The sequence below is a fragment of the Ictalurus punctatus genome, chromosome 2, assembly GCF_001660625.3.
Source record: "Ictalurus punctatus breed USDA103 chromosome 2, Coco_2.0, whole genome shotgun sequence".
Classification (NCBI taxonomy): domain Eukaryota; kingdom Metazoa; phylum Chordata; class Actinopteri; order Siluriformes; family Ictaluridae; genus Ictalurus; species Ictalurus punctatus.
The window spans coordinates 4,206,386-4,227,627 of record NC_030417.2 but is presented as its reverse complement, the minus strand read 5'-3'; the positions used below and the strand labels follow the sequence as shown (position 1 = coordinate 4,227,627).

At 39.4% G+C, this 21,242-nt stretch overlaps 2 protein-coding genes across 2 annotated transcripts; one reads left to right on the top strand and one right to left on the bottom strand.

The window, feature by feature from the left end:
• Positions 1 to 3,980: 3,980 nt before the first annotated feature.
• Positions 3,981 to 10,193, top strand: LOC108256918 (glycoprotein integral membrane protein 1). Its single transcript, XM_017454203.2, has 8 exons — positions 3,981 to 4,134; positions 5,263 to 5,322; positions 5,597 to 5,696; positions 6,379 to 6,536; positions 7,195 to 7,354; positions 7,472 to 7,680; positions 7,843 to 8,006; positions 8,637 to 10,193. Exons 1-8 carry the CDS (start codon positions 4,051 to 4,053, stop codon positions 8,758 to 8,760), a joined length of 1,059 nt encoding a protein of 352 aa, XP_017309692.1. The 5' UTR covers positions 3,981 to 4,050; the 3' UTR covers positions 8,761 to 10,193.
• Positions 9,903 to 19,686, bottom strand: katna1 (katanin p60 (ATPase containing) subunit A 1). The gene is made up of 11 exons (XM_017454078.3): positions 19,521 to 19,686; positions 18,000 to 18,163; positions 17,763 to 17,905; positions 16,321 to 16,507; positions 14,083 to 14,198; positions 13,654 to 13,759; positions 12,791 to 12,949; positions 11,531 to 11,657; positions 11,205 to 11,336; positions 10,983 to 11,109; positions 9,903 to 10,818 (listed from the first exon to the last, which is right to left on the bottom strand). Exons 2-11 carry the CDS (start codon positions 18,159 to 18,161, stop codon positions 10,620 to 10,622), a joined length of 1,458 nt encoding a protein of 485 aa, XP_017309567.1. The 5' UTR covers positions 18,162 to 18,163; positions 19,521 to 19,686; the 3' UTR covers positions 9,903 to 10,619.
• Positions 19,687 to 21,242: the final 1,556 nt, after the last annotated feature.

Genomic DNA, 21,242 nt, shown 5'->3' with positions numbered 1-21,242 from the left:
ATGCATTTTATGTCGTAGTATAAAACGTGAACATATATTGAGCTTGTGTTAACCACAGACCTTATTTCTGGCATTTAACCCAAAAACCAAATTCAAAAACCCCATTGCCTTCGGGATGATGGATGTGGAGTACACAGAAAAATAAAGTCGAGATCACATGAAAACAAGAAAGAAAATATTGACAATGCATGGCCACTTAGGGCTTCCATACTTTTCCTAACACTCCTTATAATTTTTACAGTTTATTTCTACATTTAGTGACATGCTTTTATCAACACTAAGTTGAGTCTGAATGGATGGAACTGTGGGTCACTTTTTTTATTTATTTTAATTTTAATTTTTAAATTTTTTACACAAAAGGCGCTGAATAAACACATCGTTCAAAATTCATTAATTCTTTAAAATTCACTAATTTATTTTTCAAACTCACCCCCCAGCAAGTTTATTTTCACGTTTACATCATATTTTCACAACTGAATACAGGTTGACAAGGACTTAAATTAGTAAGTACTTGTATTGTCTTTTTTCATACTGAACTAACCTCTGAACACTGTGTTTAGAATGATGCTACCCTTTGTGATGGAACCTGTAGTGGCACTGCAACTACAACTACTAGCTGACCTGTTGTAATAAACTAGCTGAGGAACTCGAGGCTGATCAGGGATTCATACAGGAACATTTGAATAATTAAACATGATCATGGCTACTACCTAGGGTCACTATAAAGGCACAAGGAAAGACTGAAGGAATGATTTTATGGTACAAATGCTTGCTTAATTATTATCGTGTATGCTGTTTAATCATGATGTGTGTATGCTGCTTAATTATGCTGTACAATCTAAAATGATTTAATCATATAAAGAGGTGTGGAACGAGAAACCAGAGAAAAAGAGAAAGGAAAAGAAGAAACAGAGCTCAGAGAGAAAGCGGCCTTACTGTCGGATCTACCCAAAAGCATCCTACACCCTACCGCCAGGTCAAGAGGAGAGAGATATGGGTCTCAGCTTTCTGGAATATCTCCCCAACAACTGGACAGTGAGATTGAGTCCCATGAATGGACACATGAACAGATGAGAATATTAAAACAACAGCTGCATAAAGCTCTTGATCAAATGACTTTCTGCATACACTATGTTGAACAAGATATGTTATATATGATAAAAGAAGAGGAAGAAACATACACTTTGTATATGAAGATACCATTCAGGCTCTGAAAGACATGACTGTTGAATAAGTGACTTAGCTCTTATACCCATATTAGGAGGTTAACTACAGACTCAGCTATTATACCCATATTAGGAGACTACTTCCTGTTTTAACAGCTGTCTGACGAGTATATATAGCTGAATGAAAGTTGTGAGATTTCGCCAAGAGCTTGTGAGGTGAAAATTTGCGCCTCGGTTTTGCTCTTGTGCCATTCAAGCCCTAATGGGCTGTAAACATGACGTGTCATGTCTGTCTGTCTCTATGTCTGTCTTTACGTATGCCTAACATCATGCATTTATCATCCTCGTGATGAGCCACAACTATCATCCTTGTGATGAGACTGCTTATATCTGTCTTTGTATGTGATGTTAGTCTAACCTATGCATTTATCATCCTTGTGATGAGACGCTCATGTTTTTACGTCTTCATGTTCGACTAACTTGTGCATTTATTATCTTAGTGATTAGTGACATTTTTGATGAGCATTTATAATGAGATGCTTCTGTAAAAGTGTCTGTATGTTCCTGTATCCTATATATCAGTGGTTTTCAAAGTGGGGGCCGCCAGGGGGCGCCAGGGGGGCCTCAACAATTCGGTGTGCCCATCCCTCCCACTAGTATGTTTTCTCTTTCTCACTCTCAGACAACCACACACACACAATCAATTTCTAATGTAATGTAATGTAAAGATGTAAGATGTTATTATTATTAATTATTAAAAAAAAGGGGGATATATTCAGAAATCTGTATTTTTAATGTGTTTTAAAGACATCTTGCAAAAGGGGGGCCTCGGTCAAATGTTAATACCATTTGGGGGGCCTTGCCCTGGAAAAGTTTTGGAACCCCTGCTATATACTATATACTTATGTAAACATATTTACACTTATATACGCACTATCATCCGAGTGATGAGACGCCTATGTTACATATAGTTATTTTGAATCAATAAACCGAAGCCTCATGGTAGGCGATTCGAATACACTTCAAATAACTAGTAACGACTCCTGATTGAGCCATAGGCGAATTTGTCTTTCTTCCTTTTATTGTTTTCTTCCCGCTCCACAAGACCGGCTTCCTACACAGAAGGTTCCGAGCCCAGAGGTCCCGGACTCCGCCTGATAAGGTAAGAAGGGGTACTCATTACTGAGCATTAGCTAAAGTCCGTAAAGTGAGCATATAAGTGGGATTATATTGCAAGTAAGAATCTCTTTTTGGGGGAATCTGAAGCACACCTTAGTCCCTGTCCTAGTGAACTAGCATGAGGATATGTTTTCTGAGAGAGACTTCAGAGCACTTCTGTAACACACAGTGGATAAGAGCATCTGCCACATGCATTAAATATAAATGTTAATGTTAATCTGTTTGTGCTTTTTTCAGTGTGATTGATCGATATCTTATATATGTGTGTCTATGTGCAGTATGTGTAGTGAATATATATACTTTTTGTCATATTCCTGGAATTTCCATGGGTTCATCATATGATTTTGAATATTCCCGCTGAAATTTGTGTATTTTTGATTTACTGGAGTATGTTCCTGTGTTTCTGATTCAGTCCTCTTACATATATTGTAGTAGCTTCTATACAGTAAAGAGACACCATTCTTGTTTCGTAATCGAATGTTGGTTTACGACAAAAAAGTAAATAAATTCAGTCAGGCATCTTGTAATGTTTCCTGATATTAGTGTTTTTCAGGTCATTGTGTTACGAATGATAAGAGGTTCCTGTTGAGAGAGAGAAAGAGAGAGAGAGTCTTTGCTAGTGTTCTGGTAGAATGAGTTGATTTTGAGGTGTGTGTGAAGTGTTTTGTTAGTTTTAGTGCATGTTGGATGTTGTACTGATCTCCATGTTGATCAAGAGAAGAGTTTTGAAAAAGTGAACTCAATATTGAGAAATATATATAACCATGCCAGTCAGTTTCTAACCGTTTCTGGTTAAACGAATGATTAAAAGAGTTTCAGTGCTCAAATCTGCCGATGGTCATGGACATCGGATAGAGTGTATAATTTCATCGAATGGACATTACTTATTCAAGCTTGGAGAGATGCAAAAATTAAAGTACAGGTAGGTAGACAGGGGTGTAACCTGGCCTCAGCTGGTCACTATCACATTCAGGGTGTCTTGTGTCACCCTGAAGGGGCTTATTTTGATATAGTGAATGTACATTTTTCAGCTTGTTACATGTTTACTCATCAAATAAATACATTCATGGACAGTAAATATTATGAGTTGAAATGATTTTATACTCTAACCTGTACATTCTCTTAAAACTTTTGCTAAGAAGAAAAAGCGTCCATTAAAATGTACAAAACAATCAGCCTAGCAACAAGACGAGCAATGATATTACAGTAATCTTAATACTGAAGTCCTGTGAGGTCATTTATACCAGTAGGTTCTTAATGGTATCCACTAGACATAACCTGCCACAAATAGAGGGCAACAAATTACCCATAGACACCCACAGGAACCATTACATTTTCCATTAAAACCAATACAATTCCCAGTATAAACATTAATTCCATTAGAAATTCTATAATGGTTTTATTGTTGTTGTTTTTTTTTCCAGCAGGGCAGTCAGTATTTTCTGATGTCTGAGGGATCCAGAGTGGGTTAAGTATGGTTAAATAATAGACATGTCTTTATAATAGACGTGTAGTGCATTATATAGAGTGTAAAATATAATTTTCTCACGCTGTGAAGTTCACTAATGTAGGACCAGTGTGAGATTTGACGCTCACACTTTGCTTGTGTGCAGTGCACTCTTCTCTCCACAGGGTGGCAGTAAAGCGCATTTCAGCGTTTAGCTTCTTAAAAGAAGAAGGAGGCGTTCGTGTTTTCTTAGCAGTGATGGCGTCGTACTGGGGAATATTTGTATTCATTATCTGTTCACTTTTGGTCTGTGCTTCGACAGAGACGCGACAGTTTGGCACGGTAAGTGTTTTAAAAAGGCTGATAAGCGACTGCGCGAGACAACGGTAGTTTTTGAATCAGCTATCGAACATTGCTAGCTGTTGACTAGCTTCACGGGCTGACCAGGTTTAACTGATATGTCGCGATTGTACTAGCTGTGTGTCAGTTAATTTGCTTATTAGTTAATAGTTTTTTTTAATATATAACTATCATTTATAGCTATCATTTCAGTAAACGTGTCTGTGTTATTTCTTGGTTAGCTCAGTTTCGTTATTATTATTTTTTACCCCATACCCGTATTTGGACAAGTTCCGCCCCCTGCGTTATGATTGGCTGGTACCTCGAACCCATTCTCAATAAATGGAATGACTCTAGATGGTGAATGTGCAGTAGCAGCCAATCGTACAACAGGAGGCGGGACTTATAGTAAACGGGTAGGAAAATATTTCCTGACTCCACTGCTTACAATCTAAATTAAATTAAACGCCCTTTCCTTGCTCTCGTATAATATGAAGAACTGAACAGGACCAGTAGATGATAAAAATAGAAGATGAAGTAAGGGTTAATGTTAAATAAGTAGTAGTGGAGAGACTTCCGCGTTAAATCAATTGCGACATTAGAATCATATTCTAGAGTCATATTGATAATCCTACTTGGAATCGTACTAGGAATCATATTAGGAATCATACTGGGAGTCATATCATGAATCATACTGGGAGTCATATTAGGAATCTAGTCTGGGTGTCATGAATCATACTGGGAGTCATATCATGAATCATACTGGGAGTCATATTAGGAATCTAGTCTGGGTGTCATGAATCATACTGGGAGTCATATCAGAATTCCTACTTGGAGTCATTAGGGATCATACTGGGAGTCATATTGGGAATCTATTCCTGGTGTCATATCAGGAATCATACTGGGAATCATATTAGATATAACATATATGATATTATATTAGGAGTTGAATTAGGGATCATACTATGTGTCTGATTAAAAATCGCAGCTTCCATCATAATGGCAATCACATAGCTTGATGTCAGTTGTAATATGATTGAGTGTGAATCTACTGGTAAGAAGGGGGGGCCCGTTAAAAGCATCCTCAGCAGCGTTAAGTATGTGTGTGTAATTCATCATGTGTATCCACAGGAAAACGTGATTAACGTGACTGCAGTTAGTGAAAATGAAGAGTCGACCTACAACGTGCAGGTAACCAAAACAAAACACAAACATGTACACTGAATGGTTTTAGGGGTGAGGGGTGTAATCCCACCCACTAGTATTTGTTTGGCTGTTTGACCTGTTTCAGATGTTACCTCGTATTAAACCCTGTGTTAGACAGTAGCTAGGTTCAATTATTTCCTATCAAAAGTTTATCACCTGTCCTCTCAGGATGATGATGATGATGATGATGATATTTTTTAGGAATGATGGAAGCTGACAGCTACATACAAGAGCATTCTCTGCTCCTTTTCCGTTTCAGATAAGCTTGAATGTCACCCTGGCGGACAATAAAACTACCGTCAACGGGGTTCCGCTCAAGCCGTCAGAGGTGATGAGGATGCCATGCCAGGGTTTGCTGTGTGAGTACGGCTCCAAGTATCTTAGGAGCGGGTTATCTGATAGGTGTAATTATTTTTAAATTCAAGCGATTAAACTTGCATGCAAGCTGCAGGTGTGGCAGAATCTCGTCTAACGGCGTGCCGTGAAGTATTGCCAACGATTACACTTTTATTTATAGATGAACGACTCATTGTAGTTTTAAGCGTTTAAAGTTACCTTTAATGTTGTGGAACATCCACGAAACAAGTTATTACCTGTGTTATAGCAGCTATAAACCATCATTCCCCCTCTTTTCTCTCTCTCTCTCTCGCTTAAAGTTAATAAGACAAATACATGGCTTGGTATATCGTCCATAAATATTAAACATCACCTCACAAAACTTTACAGTGTCAATAATTGTGCCTTTATTTGATGTAAATAACACGTTTTTATTGGAAGAAACATTTCATATAAACCTGTAGTAAAGCACAATAATGAACCATCTACAGTCTTTAATGAGTGAACTGTAAATCTATGAAAATATATTTAATAAGATAAAAGAACAGATTAGGCCAGGTGAAATAAATGGATTTTTAATCTTGGATGGAATCCCACATGTTTTATATAAAGATTTGTTTAACACGTCACATCTTTGCCTGTGTTTGAATCTCTGCTGCTCTGCGTATTCTTAACACGCGCTACCAATCTCTTCCGTCTCCGCAGTAGATGACAGTAACGTGAGCCTGAGTGACGGCGCCGGGACGTTGATCAGCAGCGTGTTGAGGCTGATGCTGGATCACGCCTATCTGCAGAGCGAAGCAGGAGACGAGGTTCTGCTGCTGACTCTGGGTCAGGAGATGATCCAACTGGGTGAAGAGAAGGTGACTCTTACTTTTATAACGTCATGTATCTCTCTCTCTCTCTCTCTCTCTCTCTCTCTCTCTCTATATATATATATATATATATATATATATATATATATATATATATATATATATATATATATATATATATATATTAACTTTCTCTAAATATTGCTCCATTTTGAGTTAAATTCATGTATAGTTAAGTATTTATAATAAAATAAGATTTTGGCTGAGATGAGCCATTACTTCCTTTTTAAAATCTGACTTGCTTTAAGGTGAAGCTGCTAAATTTCAATGAATGTAAAAAAAACAAAACATATTTAATCATCTTTTGAGAGCTCTCCGTTGATGACCATGCCACGTGATTGCAGAAAAGTATGCGCAAACGGCACTTCCTGGTCATGTGACACGGCATTTTTTTTGTTATGTCAAAGTTAAAGCCCCCCTTTTTCCAGTTCCATAGGAAGATAGTAGTTTTGTATTATCGCCTATCAAAAAAATGAGATGATAAATTGTCGCGAAACGACAACACCGGGCAGTAAAAGTTTGTGAACCTATGATTTGTTGCCGCTCTACTGTCAGAGCTGCTGTTCTAGAAAATTCAACACTGAGTCAGACTGTAGAATTCATCAGCACTGTTGTGTGAATTGTTGTACGATGTGGAAACGTGCAGGTTTGGCAGCCCGACGTGTGGGAAGTGAAATTGCTGCTGAACCAGACCTCTGAGGAGGTCACCCAGGAGCAAAACATCTACCCGGCGAGATCCAGCAAGATCGTCGCCATGCCACGAGAAAACGACGTCATCATGACTGAAGAGTTCATCGCTAAAACAGGTTCCCTATGATCTGATTCAACACCTGCTTTTTTATTGACATTTTTTTAGTTTAGAAGGAGAAGCTAGCGTCGGTATCTGTGACCCGACACTAATGACTAATTCTCCTCCTCTGTAGTCGAGGACCAGGTCCTACACACAACCAGTCACTACCCACTGAGGCAGGCTGAAACCACGCAGGAAGAGACGGCCGCTCCGGGAAAGCTTCCTGAGACGCCACTGCGCATGGAACCCAGTGTGCTGTACGAGGACGCTCCGGAGGAGAACGTCAATCCTGACGACCTGCTGCCGGACGTTCCTCTCCGACAGTCGCCCTCGTCTTATAACGTGAGGAGCTGAACAGAACCTGGGGTTATTTCTAATGCTCCATACTCTTACACTGTTATATTTCAGATTTGGTTATTCTCAGAGGATTGGGATTAGGACTGATTGAGGCTGCTTTAGTTTTAGAAATTTTAGCCTCATGTCTCTCGCTCTGTCTACGTGCAGGTGGTGTGTCGATGGGTGGAGGAGCTCAGGGACAGGCTGAAGCGCTTCTGCTCCGAGTCTCTGCCGCTCTTCTTCCTCATCATGTGGGTGGTGGTCGTCGGCGTCGTCGGCTCCGCGGTCATCATCAAGATCCTCGACATCTTGTTTCCCACGTGCGAACACAAGTACGTCTTTTTAAACACGACCCCTATCGAGTGAGCCGTTGTCCTACATTACGAGACGTTTCTGATTGGCCGGCAGGTTTTTCTTATAGTCGGACGCCCCTAAACTAGTTCCTGGTCAAAAAATGTAATCAGATTTAAATCACTGCTCCTCATATGTAATTATAGCAACCTGCTCTTTTGGAGACGCTCTGACCCAGTCGTCTAGACGTAACGAGTTGGCCCTTGGCAATGTCGCTCAGACCCTTTCACTTACCCATTTTTCCTGCTTCCAACACGTCAACTTTGAGAACTGACAGTTCAGCCACTGCCTAATAAATATATCCCACCCCTTCACAGGTGCCAGTGAGATAATGTTATTCACTGTATTCCAGTGGGTTTAATGTTATGACTGATTGATCGGTTTCTATTTCCTTTTGCAATTAAGCAGCACGGGGAATGAATTATTTATAGCCTCCAGGGCGTGTAAATGATTTTAATTCAAAACGAGAAGGAAGTTATAAATGATCAGCTTTAAGAATATTTATCGCTCTGCCGTCGAGTGTTTTATTCCTAACATATCCAGGCACTTTGCACAATCCTGTAAATCTCTTGTAATAAGACGACATCACGTGCGTGTGTGTTTTTTGTCAGGGGTTTCTTTCATCTGAACCCGGAGACCCTGATGCCGGAGGAGGAGAAGCAGAGCCTGATTGAGAACGTAGAGCTGGTGGTGGAGGAGCAAGAGCAGAGCCATGTGAAGGGAGAGCAGTACTGATAACCCCCCCCCACCAATGTCCGGTCCTGTCCCTTCCCCCCAATGTTACATGCTTTAGGCATTTCTGTGAGTGTTTTCCTTTCCAAATGTAGCACTTTACGAGCCTCAGATTTATTTATCCGTTACTTTATTCGAGAGCGAGCGATGTTTCTGTTTCACTGAGGCATTATCCCAGTTTAATATCTACTATTTCCTTTGTATTTTTTCAAGTCGCTGTTGCATAGTGTCTATGGAAAAATATCCTGTATGATGATGATGATGTATTTATGCACTTAAGTCACACAGACGTGATTAAAGTAGGGCACGGTGTAGTTTCGGGACCAAGCTACATTAATATGGTCTGCGTTAAAATGGAGAACGGTCGAGAACATTTCCGGTAATAACGAGAAGGAGGAACCGGATATTATTTCACTTTTCTGTTGGGGAAATTCTACGATAGTGTCCTCAATTAGCTGGTTTAATATTCGAGTTGTAAAACTGAACCACGTTGCGTGTGTCTGCTCTCAGACCACGATACAAAAAAAAAAAACAACAAAACGTTGCGTTATCAAGAGCATGTGAAGTGAAGATGCATACAGTGCTTACGCTACATTTAATTAATTAAATAAGCGATTGATTTTACTTCTTCTGTATTTCTGCCCTGACCGATTCTCATTCACGTGCGTAAATAAACATCGCTGCTGCTGTTCACCATGCTGAGGCTTGAGATTAGGATGTAGAAAGCATTAATGTCTCTTTATATCACAGCGCTGTTTAATTGTCAAATCGGATTGGTCCAACGGCGTCGATTAATTTCCTGTAACGTCAACGCTGACTAGTTCCGGCTGTAATTCGAATCACGGGTTTATATTAGCGCGGTAATACGACAAGCTGCCTTTCAGAGAGGGAGAGAGGGAGGGAGAGAGAGAAGTATGATAAGTTCAATGTGTAAAATTGTTAGTGGTGCCTGATTACTGTGGTATAAGAAGAATAAAACTCTTTAGGATGTGCTGTTAGGGGGAAATTAACTTCATGACGCGGTGTTAATAGCGCAGCTTTCGTTTCTATTCAGGATTCGAGGTACACAATGCGTGTTTGACCATCATGTTGTGGAACTTACAGGAGCACGAGCGCATGCTTCAGGACACAAGGCATCACTGTAACTGTTTTTCATAGAACGTTTATTATCTTAAACAACATTACCAAATTGTCATCTAAATACATTTTGCAGTGTTTATATATACACACAAGTATATAGACTGGGTCACTTGTTCACTATAAAAAAAAAAAAGGCCACTGATTGGTTGGAAATAGTGTAATTGAAATTCATCTTTGAATGAATTGAGGTGAAATGTGAGTAATTTAAAAAATGAAATAAAATGATGTTATTGTGCATTATAAAAAATATTTGGTATGTGAAGACAATTACAATAAATCACAGACTGACTTACGTGCTCATTGGTCACATTTTACCTTTGTCTTTTGGAAGTGCTGAATCAACACCTCATTTATATTTATGCATCATATTCATTCAACAGAATGTAACGGATCCTTCCTTGCTACGCGAGCCACTCGTATGACTAATAAAAAAAAAAAACCTAGTGACGGTTTTTCCATTAAAAGGTGGATCTCCGCCATTTGCATTTCAAAGTGCTGAAATGATTTAAAGGTGCAGTTTGTAATTTTTTTTTCAAAGATCTCAAACATATTTTTCCAAGTGTACATTGGAAAGATTTGCAACATGAAATGGATCTAACTAACCTTGACCATTTCATTTCGGTTCCCCTCAGAGGGAGGGGAAGGCTTTAAAAGTTACAAACTGCCCCTTTAAAGAACTTTCGGAATATTACCCTCCCACCCGGCGCTGGCGTTCGGGCGGGTCAGCAGGATCCGAACTCGGCGATCCACTTCTCGTATTTCTCCAGGTCTGCGGCGGAGACCGATTTAGAAACTTTGGTCAGAGCCATCTGGAAATCCTCCATGGTCGTAGGCATGTGCATCTCGTCTCGGGAAATGTTACGGATCTCCTCCGGGGTCAAGCCCTCGATTCGCCGTCTCATAGCCATCAGAGAAGCGTCTCTGCCGCAGACAGATAGGAAAAAAAAAACGAACAAACGTTCAGTTTATTTTTGAAAGCATGTTGTTTGAGAGATCTCGTTTACCAACAAACATCACTGCAACAATGGAGGACATCATCAGTGACTATTCAGTTGAAGGATGGGGAAAGTGGTGGTGTAACGTACCTGCAGACGTTGGTGATGTCAGCACCTGAATATCCCTCCATCTGCTCTGCGATCTTATCCAGCTCCACATCGTTAGCCAGCTCCAGCTCCTTCAGGTTTATCTTCATCAGATCGGCACGGCCCTTAGCTTCAGATTAAAAAACAAACCCACAAACTTCATCAAATACACGGTGCCATAATTGTCCAATTGTATTGCTTTATAATGCATGTGTTTTGGCGTGCCTGTGGGCAGCGGTATGTAGATCCTTTTCTCTAGTCGGCGTCTCAGAGCTTCATCGATGTCCCAGGGGAAATTAGTGGCTGCCAGGACCATCACCATTTTAGAAGGATCATTTTCAGACGGTCCGCCAACACCTAGACACCCAAACATGATGGATCAATGCAATTATACGTTGTAGTCAAGATAAACCTGCCAATATATTAAAAACAAACATCTGTGAAGTGCCATGCTAAATAACATTCAGCCGTTTACGTCCTGAATTTAATCCTTTACCCCATTTGTGTCTAGACCAAGTAAGAATAACCCGTTTTTGCTCAAACAAACGTACCATCCATTTGAACTAGAAGTTCTGCTTTGACTCGTCTGCTCGCCTCGTGCTCTTCTGAAGTCCCTCTGCGGCTGCACATGGAGTCGATCTCGTCGATGAAGATGGTTGTGGGAGCGTAGAACCTCGCCTACACGCCCGTTACCAAACGTACCAAAGCAGAGCATTTTGGGCGTTACGCATATTGTTTCGGGAGGAAATGGACCGCGTGAAGTAGAAACAGAGGAAACTGCGTACACGAGTGGACGATGTGTGGAGTGGAGCTTTTAATCTGTGGCGTTCTTCGTGGCAAAAACAGACTTACAAAAATGACCAGCGTTGCATAAACGATGAAAATAAAACCAAACGAAAGGAAAATATAGCAATTAAGATTAGATAAGATGTTTTACGTTTACATATGAACATTTCGTAAACAAGTCCTTAAGTGAGCTTGCTACATAAAAATGTTGTCTACTTGCATTTAAAGCCAGACAGTACATAAAATATGTTTACTGGAAAGTGCGGAGTTGCAGAACATGTCAGTCTTGAATGACCTATGCGGCATCTAGTGAACCACTTGATCAAATCTTAGTTTGAAAAAAATAGATTAAAAGTCTGTTGGGGATTTTAGGATGGACTCCGTGTAATCTGTTGTTTATAGAGCTCGGCCGATATTTAAGCATTTTTCCATGATCGGATATCGGTTTTGTAATATCGGATCCACCGATAAATGCCGCCATCTTGTGGGCGTTTTGAGAATTGCTCCATTGCAGCACTGTATCTGAGAGGAGACGAGTCAACAACGGCGTGCACAGCTAAAGTATACCTGCTTTGCTTACATATACTTGTTACATAAACGCTTGATATGTACTTTACGCAGCCTGGTGCTAAGAAATTGAAATAGTCATAAGCTTTTATTATTATTTTGCACTCTTTCAGACCCCTCTATTTATTGGTGTATAAATAAGAGTCGTTTTGTTTTGTATGCAAGGAGGAAATGAAGTTGACAAAATTGTTATAAAACGGTTTGAACAGTTCAGTGCTGGTGTCATCACTGTGTCAAAAACAGAAGTAAAACAGTAAATAAATATCGGTTCTACATATCAGTTAATAATTGGGATCGGTTATAAAAAAAAAAAAATCAATATCAGTCGATCTCTAGTTGTTTATACACGTATCCAATTCTCCTTGCCACTTGTTTGATATACAGTGATTGACAGAAGGTTAAGACGAAGTCTACCAAAGGATGGTCGGTTTTTAAAGTCTGACGATGAGTGGACTCACCATTTCGAAGAGCAGGCGCACGAGTTTCTCTGACTCCCCTCTGTATTTGGAGGTGAGCGTTGAGGAGGAGACGTTGAAGAAGGTGGTCCGGCATTCTGTCGCTACGGCTTTCGCCAGCAGGGTTTTGCCCGTACCTGGGGGGCCGACCATCAGCACGCCCTGCCGGAAACGAATGACCCGAATAAAAGGGAAAAATGCAGCCATTTTGAAATATTACTGGTTTAACTGAGCACTGAAACCAGCAGCAAAACAGGTTTACTTCTCATGAACAGATGTTAATCATGAAACAGCAAAACAAAAAAACAAAAAGCAAACTGCAAGGTCATTTACAAAAAAAAAAAAAAAACACAATAAAAGCCTAAATCTAATCAATTGTCTCTTGTAGAAACTGGAACAACACATTGCTGACATTTTTTCACTGCTCAAACGGTGCAAAAACAAGAAGTGCTGTTCTTGACCAGTCCCCCCCCCCCCCCCCCATTTTTGGGTGCATCCCATTTTTTTGACATTCTGCATTTATCTTCAAAGAAAGTGACAGCCGTGTCACTGCATCGTTCAAGACCAGATATTACTGAAGTGAGACGGGAAGGGGGCGGGACTTCCAGGGGGCGTCGCATAATATCAGAAGCACAAAAGACAATGATTCCAGGTTCGTAAGTCGAATGGGTCTTCTGTTTTTATTGGGGGGGGGGGATTCTTTTTACAAAAAAATTTAGGGCGCGAACAATCCAGGGCATTGGATGGAAGGATTTTGTGATTGAGACTCCCTGATCAGCACCCTGAATACCAAACTAGGGAGCTATTTCAGTCTTACCACAGCAATGCTGTAAGCTTTTCTTATACACGGAAAACCTCAGCTGTACCTTCCACGGTCGCCTGATTCCCTTAAAGAACTCGGGCATCCACATGGGCAGAACCACCGCCTCCTTCAGGAGCTTCTTCGCTTCCTCCAGATCAGCAATGTCTTCCCTGGGAAAGTAGAGCTCGGTAAACAACATGGCACGGCCACATGCTAATGTGTATGCAAACACACTGTGTGCTATGAGGTCCTTTAAAAAAAAAAAAAAACAAAGCTGTAGAAGGAAGTCATCACGCTCATATGCCCATGTTAAGAGTAATGATTAAAAGCTGTAGGAGTTGGGTAACATCACACAAACGAACACATGCTTGCTACCTGCTCCAGAGTAGAGCTTATTCCTTATTAACTACACTAAGAATAAGAGTCCAAAAAAAAAAAAAAAAAAGTCTGTGAATAAAAGAAATGGACGACAGAGTTAACGTGACGAACGCACCATTTGACGTTGGGGTTTTGAGAGATGATATCTCGCTCCAACGCGTCAATCAGGTCTTTGTCTTCCCATCCTCTGTCGAACCTCTTCACCTCCACCTCAGAGGCCTCGGGTTTGTTCTGGAGGTGGAGGAGAGTGAGGAATTACACACATTAAGAAGGCGGCAGCAGCAAGTTTAGAGAGCAAAAGACTGAAAAAAAAAACCCTCAATTCTAAAAGATGGAAGATAAACACTGAATTATACTCCAGTGAAAAAAACAAAAAACAAACAACAGCTGAGCTGCAGGATGGTACTGCTGTTATAACTCAGAGCTGCCTGTATTTACTCTGATGGAGAAACCGGTAACACAGGTTGGTCATTCTGGTGTAAATACAGTAAGTAAATACAGGCAGAAGGATATCAAATACAGCGTGCTGAGTTACAATCAGGCTCTTACACAGTATTTACACAGCAGGCTGAAACTGATCTAGCTTCTTTTTGTTCCAACCACCTACCTGTCGGTCTATCCATCTACCCATCTGTCTTTCTATCTGCATGTCTTTCTGTCCATTGACCTTTCTCTGTCTGTCTGTATACCTACCTATCTATCTATCTATATCTGCATGTCTTTCTGTCTGTCTATCTACTTACCTATCTGTCTGTCTGTCTACCTATCTGCCTCACTGTCTATCTACCTACCTGTCTATCTACCCATCTGTGTCTGTATACCTACCTGCCTACCTATCTGTCTGCCTATCTATCTACCTACTCTCCTACCCATTTGTCTATCTATCTGCATGTCTTTCTACCTATCTGACTTTCTATCTATCTGCATGTCTGTCTATCTACCTACTCTCCTACCCATCTATCTATCTGTCTGCATGTCTTTGTCTGTCTATCTACCTACCTATCTGATTCTGTATACCTACCTGCCTATCTACCCATATGTCTATCTATCTATCTGTCTATCTATCTATCTATCTGCATTTCTTTGTCTGTCTACCTACCCATTTATCTACCCAGCTGTCTGTCTATACACCTACCTATCTGTCTATCTACCCATCTGTGTCTGTATACCTACCTGCCTACCTGTCTGTCTATCTATCTATCCATCTGTGTCTGTATACCTACCTGCCTGTCTATCTATCTATCTGCATTTCTTTCTGTCTGTCTACCTACCTGTTTATCTACCCATCTGTCTGTCTGTACACCTACCTATCTGTCTATCTATCTGCATGTCTTTCTATCTATCTACTCTCCTACCCATCTGTCTTTCTATCTATCTATCTATATGTCTGTCTGTCTGTCTATCTATCTATCTATCTGTCTATCTATCTATCTATCTGTGTCTGTATACCTACCTGCCTATCTACCCATCTGTCTTTCTATCTGCATGTCTTTGTCTATGTCTTTTTGTTAGTCTGTCTGTCCATCTACCTGCCTACCTATCTACCTACCTGTGTCTGTATACCTACCTGCCTATCTACTGATATCTATCTATATCTACCTGTCTATTTTTGTCTGTTTATCTATCTGTCTACCTACCTGTCAGTCTGTCTGCCTTTCTATCTATCTGTGTACCTACGTATTGTCCTGTCTGACCTTTTGTCCGTTTATCTGTCTGTCGATCTACCCGTCTGTCTTTTTGTCTGTCTGTCTATAAATCTAGCTACCCACCTGCCTGTCGGACCTTTTGTCTATGTATGTCTTTTTGTCTGTCTGTCTATCTACCTGTCTGTCTATCTGTCTGTCTGTCTACCAGCCTGCCTATCTGTCTATCTATCTATTGATATCTATCTATATATCTACCTTTCTGCCTGTCTGTCTGTCTGTCTATCTATCTATCTTCCTTAGTCTATGCACTCTACCTACCTGCTAAAAACATCACTGATGCCCTTGTTATTCACGTGGCACTGTAACATACGAAAACATTTCTGCATTAGACAAATGTCTTACAGAGCTTTTGAATTCTCAGTTCTGACTGGTTGGTAGGTAGATTAATTTTCTATAACAGCAGCACTGACAGGAGTGTTCTATATTGATGCGCTCGTTCTAATACCTTATCGTTTCTATAGTAACACCTCACACAAAGGGCTCCACATTTACACCTAATAATAACTTTAAAAACAAACAAACAAACAAACAAAAAAAAACCCCCCCTCTAAGCTGTTTATAAGGAGACGTTTTTCACGATGTTGCGCTTTGTAGTTTCTCAATAACAAGACGAGCCTATTAATTTCAAGAACACGAGATAAACCCACCTTGTCGTCTTTCTGCTTCGGTGCGTTTTCTTTCTTCTCTTTGCCCTTCGATGGTTTTCCTCGGTCTCCGTTAACGACGCGTGGTGATTGTCGGTGCTGGGAGCGTGGCCCAGCGCTCAACCTGCTACCGTGAGCTTTACCGTCTTTATACGGAACCGGGGCCTTGCGAACTGCACACGGAGACGGCCTGCGTACGATCACACACCAACACGCGTCGACATTAATCGAAGTTAGCACCTAGTTCATCTGGATCGGTAGATTTTACCAAACAAATTCTCGCTTTTTATTCCCAACACATTTTCCTATTAGCGTTATTTTCCGATTGTTTAAGCATTATTTAAGGTTGAACCAAACCGGGGAAAAAAATATCCTTGCCCAAATCCCTACGAAGAGCTACGACTGACTCCTCAGGGCACGGACGTACAGTACATGTCAGCGTTAGACAACTGGTGAGCGGTGAGCCGAGCCGTCTCCCTCATCTCATTAATGAGCTCATTAATACTGTTCAGAGATGCCAAATGAGTACTTTTTAACCTTTAACTTCAGACATTCGTACTGGAGTAAAATCTCTCATCTCGTGACGGCAAACTTCAGTCACATGGATGTTAATCCAGTTCACATGTCGTCCCTCTGGAGATAAAAAGCCTGTACACAGCCCACGAATCCTTACAATGACACACCATACAAATAAAAACAATACAGCAGAAGAATAATATTGACCTAGGCATGAAATCTGCACCGCATATATGCATTCCAGATACTTTGGGCACCATTTTTGAGTACATGCAAAAGATCGGCCCTTATTTAGCTTCGTCTTTTAGTAAAGTTGTGTGTAAACGTTTGCGTAAGCCACGCTGGATTTACAAAAGGCTGATCTCCTTCGTACTCGTGTTCGTACGTACGTAGATTTTAAAATGCAAGGCCCGTCCTCCGTTTTATATGGCGCCATTTCTTCTATCGTACTTGAATGATTCGCTTTATTTGATTTAATGATTAGGTTTGTGTTGGCTTGCGTTCACTGTTTTTAATATTCTTTATATGTATATTAAATGCTCATTATGATGGACTTGGAGGAAAATGTTAACCTGTTTACTCACTGACGATTATTAGATATTCAGTACAAACCTTTGTTCTCTTTTGCTTTCTTGTCCTTGTTATTCTAGCATTTGTTAATATTTAATGTCGTTAATGATTCTCAGATTTTTCCATAACATCTATTAATAAATAAATAAATAAATAAATAAATAAATAAATAAATAAATAGGAACACAAATGTTGGTACGAGAACATTTTCACGGCAGTTACAGGTTTACATTATTCATTCTGATTTGTACGTCACTTCAATAACCTAAAGTCTGATCTAAACTCATCGCATGAAGGTTTAATGAGTGTGAATGCAATTCAATACATTTCACACACACACACACACACACAGCATATACCTATGTTCGACTTGAACGGGCATGATGTCGCTCTCGTGGCTGAAGCCGCTGGGTTTGGAAGGGGTGTTGTCCAGCTGGAAGCTCTCCAGCGTGGTCATGATGTCCCTCACATGCTTGTTCTCCTCGTTGATCTCCTGCCAAACCTGTCCACAGAAGTTCAGAGCGATACTGAAAGCTCCTGAATCCCTCTTTGGTCACTTTCACCAAACCGTGGATTGAGAAGGAGGAACTGTTTACCTGCTGCCATTTTTGCTGCATGGACGAGTCTCGCACCGCGAGCAGGTACTTCTTGATCTGCTCCAACACCCCCTGATAGCAGACCACGGCTGAGCTGTAGTTCCCCAGCAAGGCGTACTCTCTGGCCAGCTTCACGTTCTCACTGATTTCCAACAAACTCATTCCTGGAAGAGGACGGGAGAGAACCGTGGGGGTTTAACATACAAGTCAGCGCTAGAAAATCATTTTGCATCTAGTCTGGACATTTCCGGGAGAACAAGCGAAGAGCGATCCATGGTATAACCAAGGAGAGCTATTAGGTTTATTCACTAATGTTGTTATCGCTTTTATTGGTATTACGTAATAAATTGTAATAAACTGTAATATTCTAACTGACCAGAGCTTTATCGTTTCTATGGCAGGGATTTATACGGCAGATGCTTCACTTAATCTAAACCTAATAATAAACGGATAAAAAAAACAAACAAACATGAAACTGCTTTCTATGAGGAGATGTTTATTTAACATTTTTGGAAGGAGTCACCAGCGTCTCTGTAACATGACTGTCTTCTTGTTTATTTCCCCCGTCTTATTAACTTCAGGAGAGAGAACAAAGAGAGGCTGCTCTAACAGAAGTGATAAGAGGAACTAACTTTGCTCAACAACATTAAAAGTCATTTGTTAGTAATCTAAATGATTAATTAAATGGTGGCTTCACGGTCTAAAAGAAGAAAGCCCATGACGTTGAATGCAACCTAGACCTGGCGTGATAACGATGTTATCGATTCAGCGTACGATATCCTGTCCTCAATATCGCACCTTGTGTTTACACGCGTGTTTGTTTACATAAGAATGAATTCCGTTAACATTTCAGACGTTCACGTCGCTTCCGTCTGCTCTAGGGCTGTCGAATTATTATTATTTTTTTAAATGCACCTTCGAATGCAAAAACTGTGTGCGAGCACTAGCACCGATTTTAATAAAAAAAAAAAACCATACTGTTGGGGGGGGCTAAATGTAATTTTAATGCAAATAAAAATAGCGCTCTTTACAATTCGATATATTTTAATTGAATTAATGTAGGTTTATATACACGGTGCAATCAAACAGTCGAATGAAAATAAGGCTGATTCATTTCTTAAGAAAGAAATACAGGAAATGTAATGACGGATAGAAGAAATGAAATCTGATTGCCTTTTGACATATAAAAGTATTGACACTTGCCAATATCGAACAAAGTGATATAATATCGATATCGCGATATCTTCATATGGTCATATCACACAGCCCTTACAGCTAGCTACTGGTGTCATTTACCCATTTATACTGAGGTTTAATGACACCTCCAAATAGAAACCTGCTTATTAGTAATAATAAACTCAGACATCAGATCTAGGTTTGTGTGTACTAAGAAATATTTCAAATAAAAATTAAAAACGCTAAAGCTGTTTGCTTTCCTATACTCGCCGTCCCTACGGAACCACACGTTAACTCGCTGTTAACTTTTATCACACATATGAATACGAATTAATCACCACTTACTTGTCGCGTTGTTCCGGAAAATCTCGGAAAACAAAGAATAACCTTTGTTTTTAACCCGCCAACGCGGAAAAACACACACACCTCCACTTTATTTACAACCTATTACATTTCCTCCAGGTACTCGCTCTGAAACGTTGAAGTTTTGTAAAGACGTCGGAAGCGAGGTGCGCATGCGCGAGAATTTTTTTTTTCTTTTTAAAAAGGCCGCATGCGCAGTACGAAGCGCCGACTGTGTCCCAAACCGTTCAACGAGTCGGTTTGGGATTCGACCAAACGCACGCGCTCGCAGATGATTGCCAGAAGAAGAAACAAAACAACGTTAAAATGGGAGTTTTGCTTTTCATGTTGAACTTATAGACTAGCTCATATAAACGAATTAGTATAAACTAACTCATAAACTAGCTAATATAAACTAACTCATATAAACAAACTCATAAACTAATATAAACTAATATAAACTAACTCATAAACTAGCTAATATAAACTAACTCATAAACTAGCTAATAAAAACAAACTCATAAACTAGCTAATATAAACAAACTCATATAAACTCATAAACAAACTCATGAACTAGCTAATATAAACTAACTCATAAACTAGCTAATATAAACAAACTCATATAAACTCATATAAACAAACTCATAAACTAGCTAATATAAACTAACTCATATAAACAAACTCATAAACTAGCTAATATAAACTAACTCATATAAACAAACTCATAAACTAGCTAATAAACTAGCTAATATAAACTAACTCATATAAACAAACTCATAAACTAGCTAATATAAACTAACTCATAAACTAGCTAATATAAACAAACTCATATAAACAAACTCATAAACTAGCTAATATAAACTAACTCATAAACTAGCTAATATAAACAAACTCATAAACTAGCTAATAAACTAACTCATATAAACAAACTCATAAACTAGCTAATAAACTAGCTAATATAAACTAACTCATATAAACAAACTCATAAACTAGCTAATATAAACTAACTCATATAAACAAACTCATAAACTAGCTAATAAACTAGCTAATATAAACTAACTCATATAAACAAACTAATAAACTAGCTAATATAAACAAACTCATAAACTAGCTAATATAAACTAACTCATATAAACCAACTAATATAAACTAGCTAATATAAATGATCTGATATACACTAGCCGTATAACTGTTGATTTCCTGGGATGGGAACGAGGGGTACATTCATTGTAATTGAACACAATGATTGTCTTTCGGACATTAAACGTTATCATCCTCCATCTTTTCTTTTTTTTGTATGGATGTACGAGCTTAAAAACATCTCACGTTCTCTCTCAGTATGTTGGAAATGTTCATTTAAATCTTACTTCAAATGGAAGAGGATCCACTGAAGTGAGAAAAATACTGTTATAATCCAAAGCTCTTCAACATCCTATTGAAGAATACTCGAGAGCAGCAATTTCTACAAATCAAACTACAATTCATTAAAATAACACCGAAGACGAAAGAAAACGCACATGTACAGCAGCCGGTCTGGCGTTCGTATACGCATGTGTGTGTCCTTCTATGTATGTCTCCGTGTACTGCATGAATTATTACATTTACATAAAAAAAAATTACCTGAAATGAATCAGTTCAAGCTAATATAAATAAATAAATAAATAAATAAATAATTGGGGAAAAAAATGTTTTATGGGCGGTAGTTGATAAATTGTTGCCGTATGG

What these genes read in the sequence shown, in the direction of transcription:
- LOC108256918 (XM_017454203.2), top strand. Translation starts at nt 4,051, where the DNA reads ATGGCGTCGTACTGGGGAATATTTGTATTCATTATCTGTTCACTTTTG. An exon ending in TCCAACTGGGTGAAGAGAAG is followed by an intron (nt 6,537 to 7,194) that starts GTGACTCTTACT and finishes GGAAACGTGCAG; the next exon opens with GTTTGGCAGCCCGACGTGTG. An exon ending in AGTCGCCCTCGTCTTATAAC is followed by an intron (nt 7,681 to 7,842) that starts GTGAGGAGCTGA and finishes GTCTACGTGCAG; the next exon opens with GTGGTGTGTCGATGGGTGGA.
- katna1 (XM_017454078.3), bottom strand. Translation starts at nt 18,161, where the DNA reads ATGAGTTTGTTGGAAATCAGTGAGAACGTGAAGCTGGCCAGAGAGTAC. An exon ending in TGCAGCAAAAATGGCAGCAG is followed by an intron (nt 17,906 to 17,999) that starts GTAAACAGTTCC and finishes TTCTGTGGACAG; the next exon opens with GTTTGGCAGGAGATCAACGA. An exon ending in CTACATACCGCTGCCCACAG is followed by an intron (nt 11,110 to 11,204) that starts GCACGCCAAAAC and finishes TTTAATCTGAAG; the next exon opens with CTAAGGGCCGTGCCGATCTG.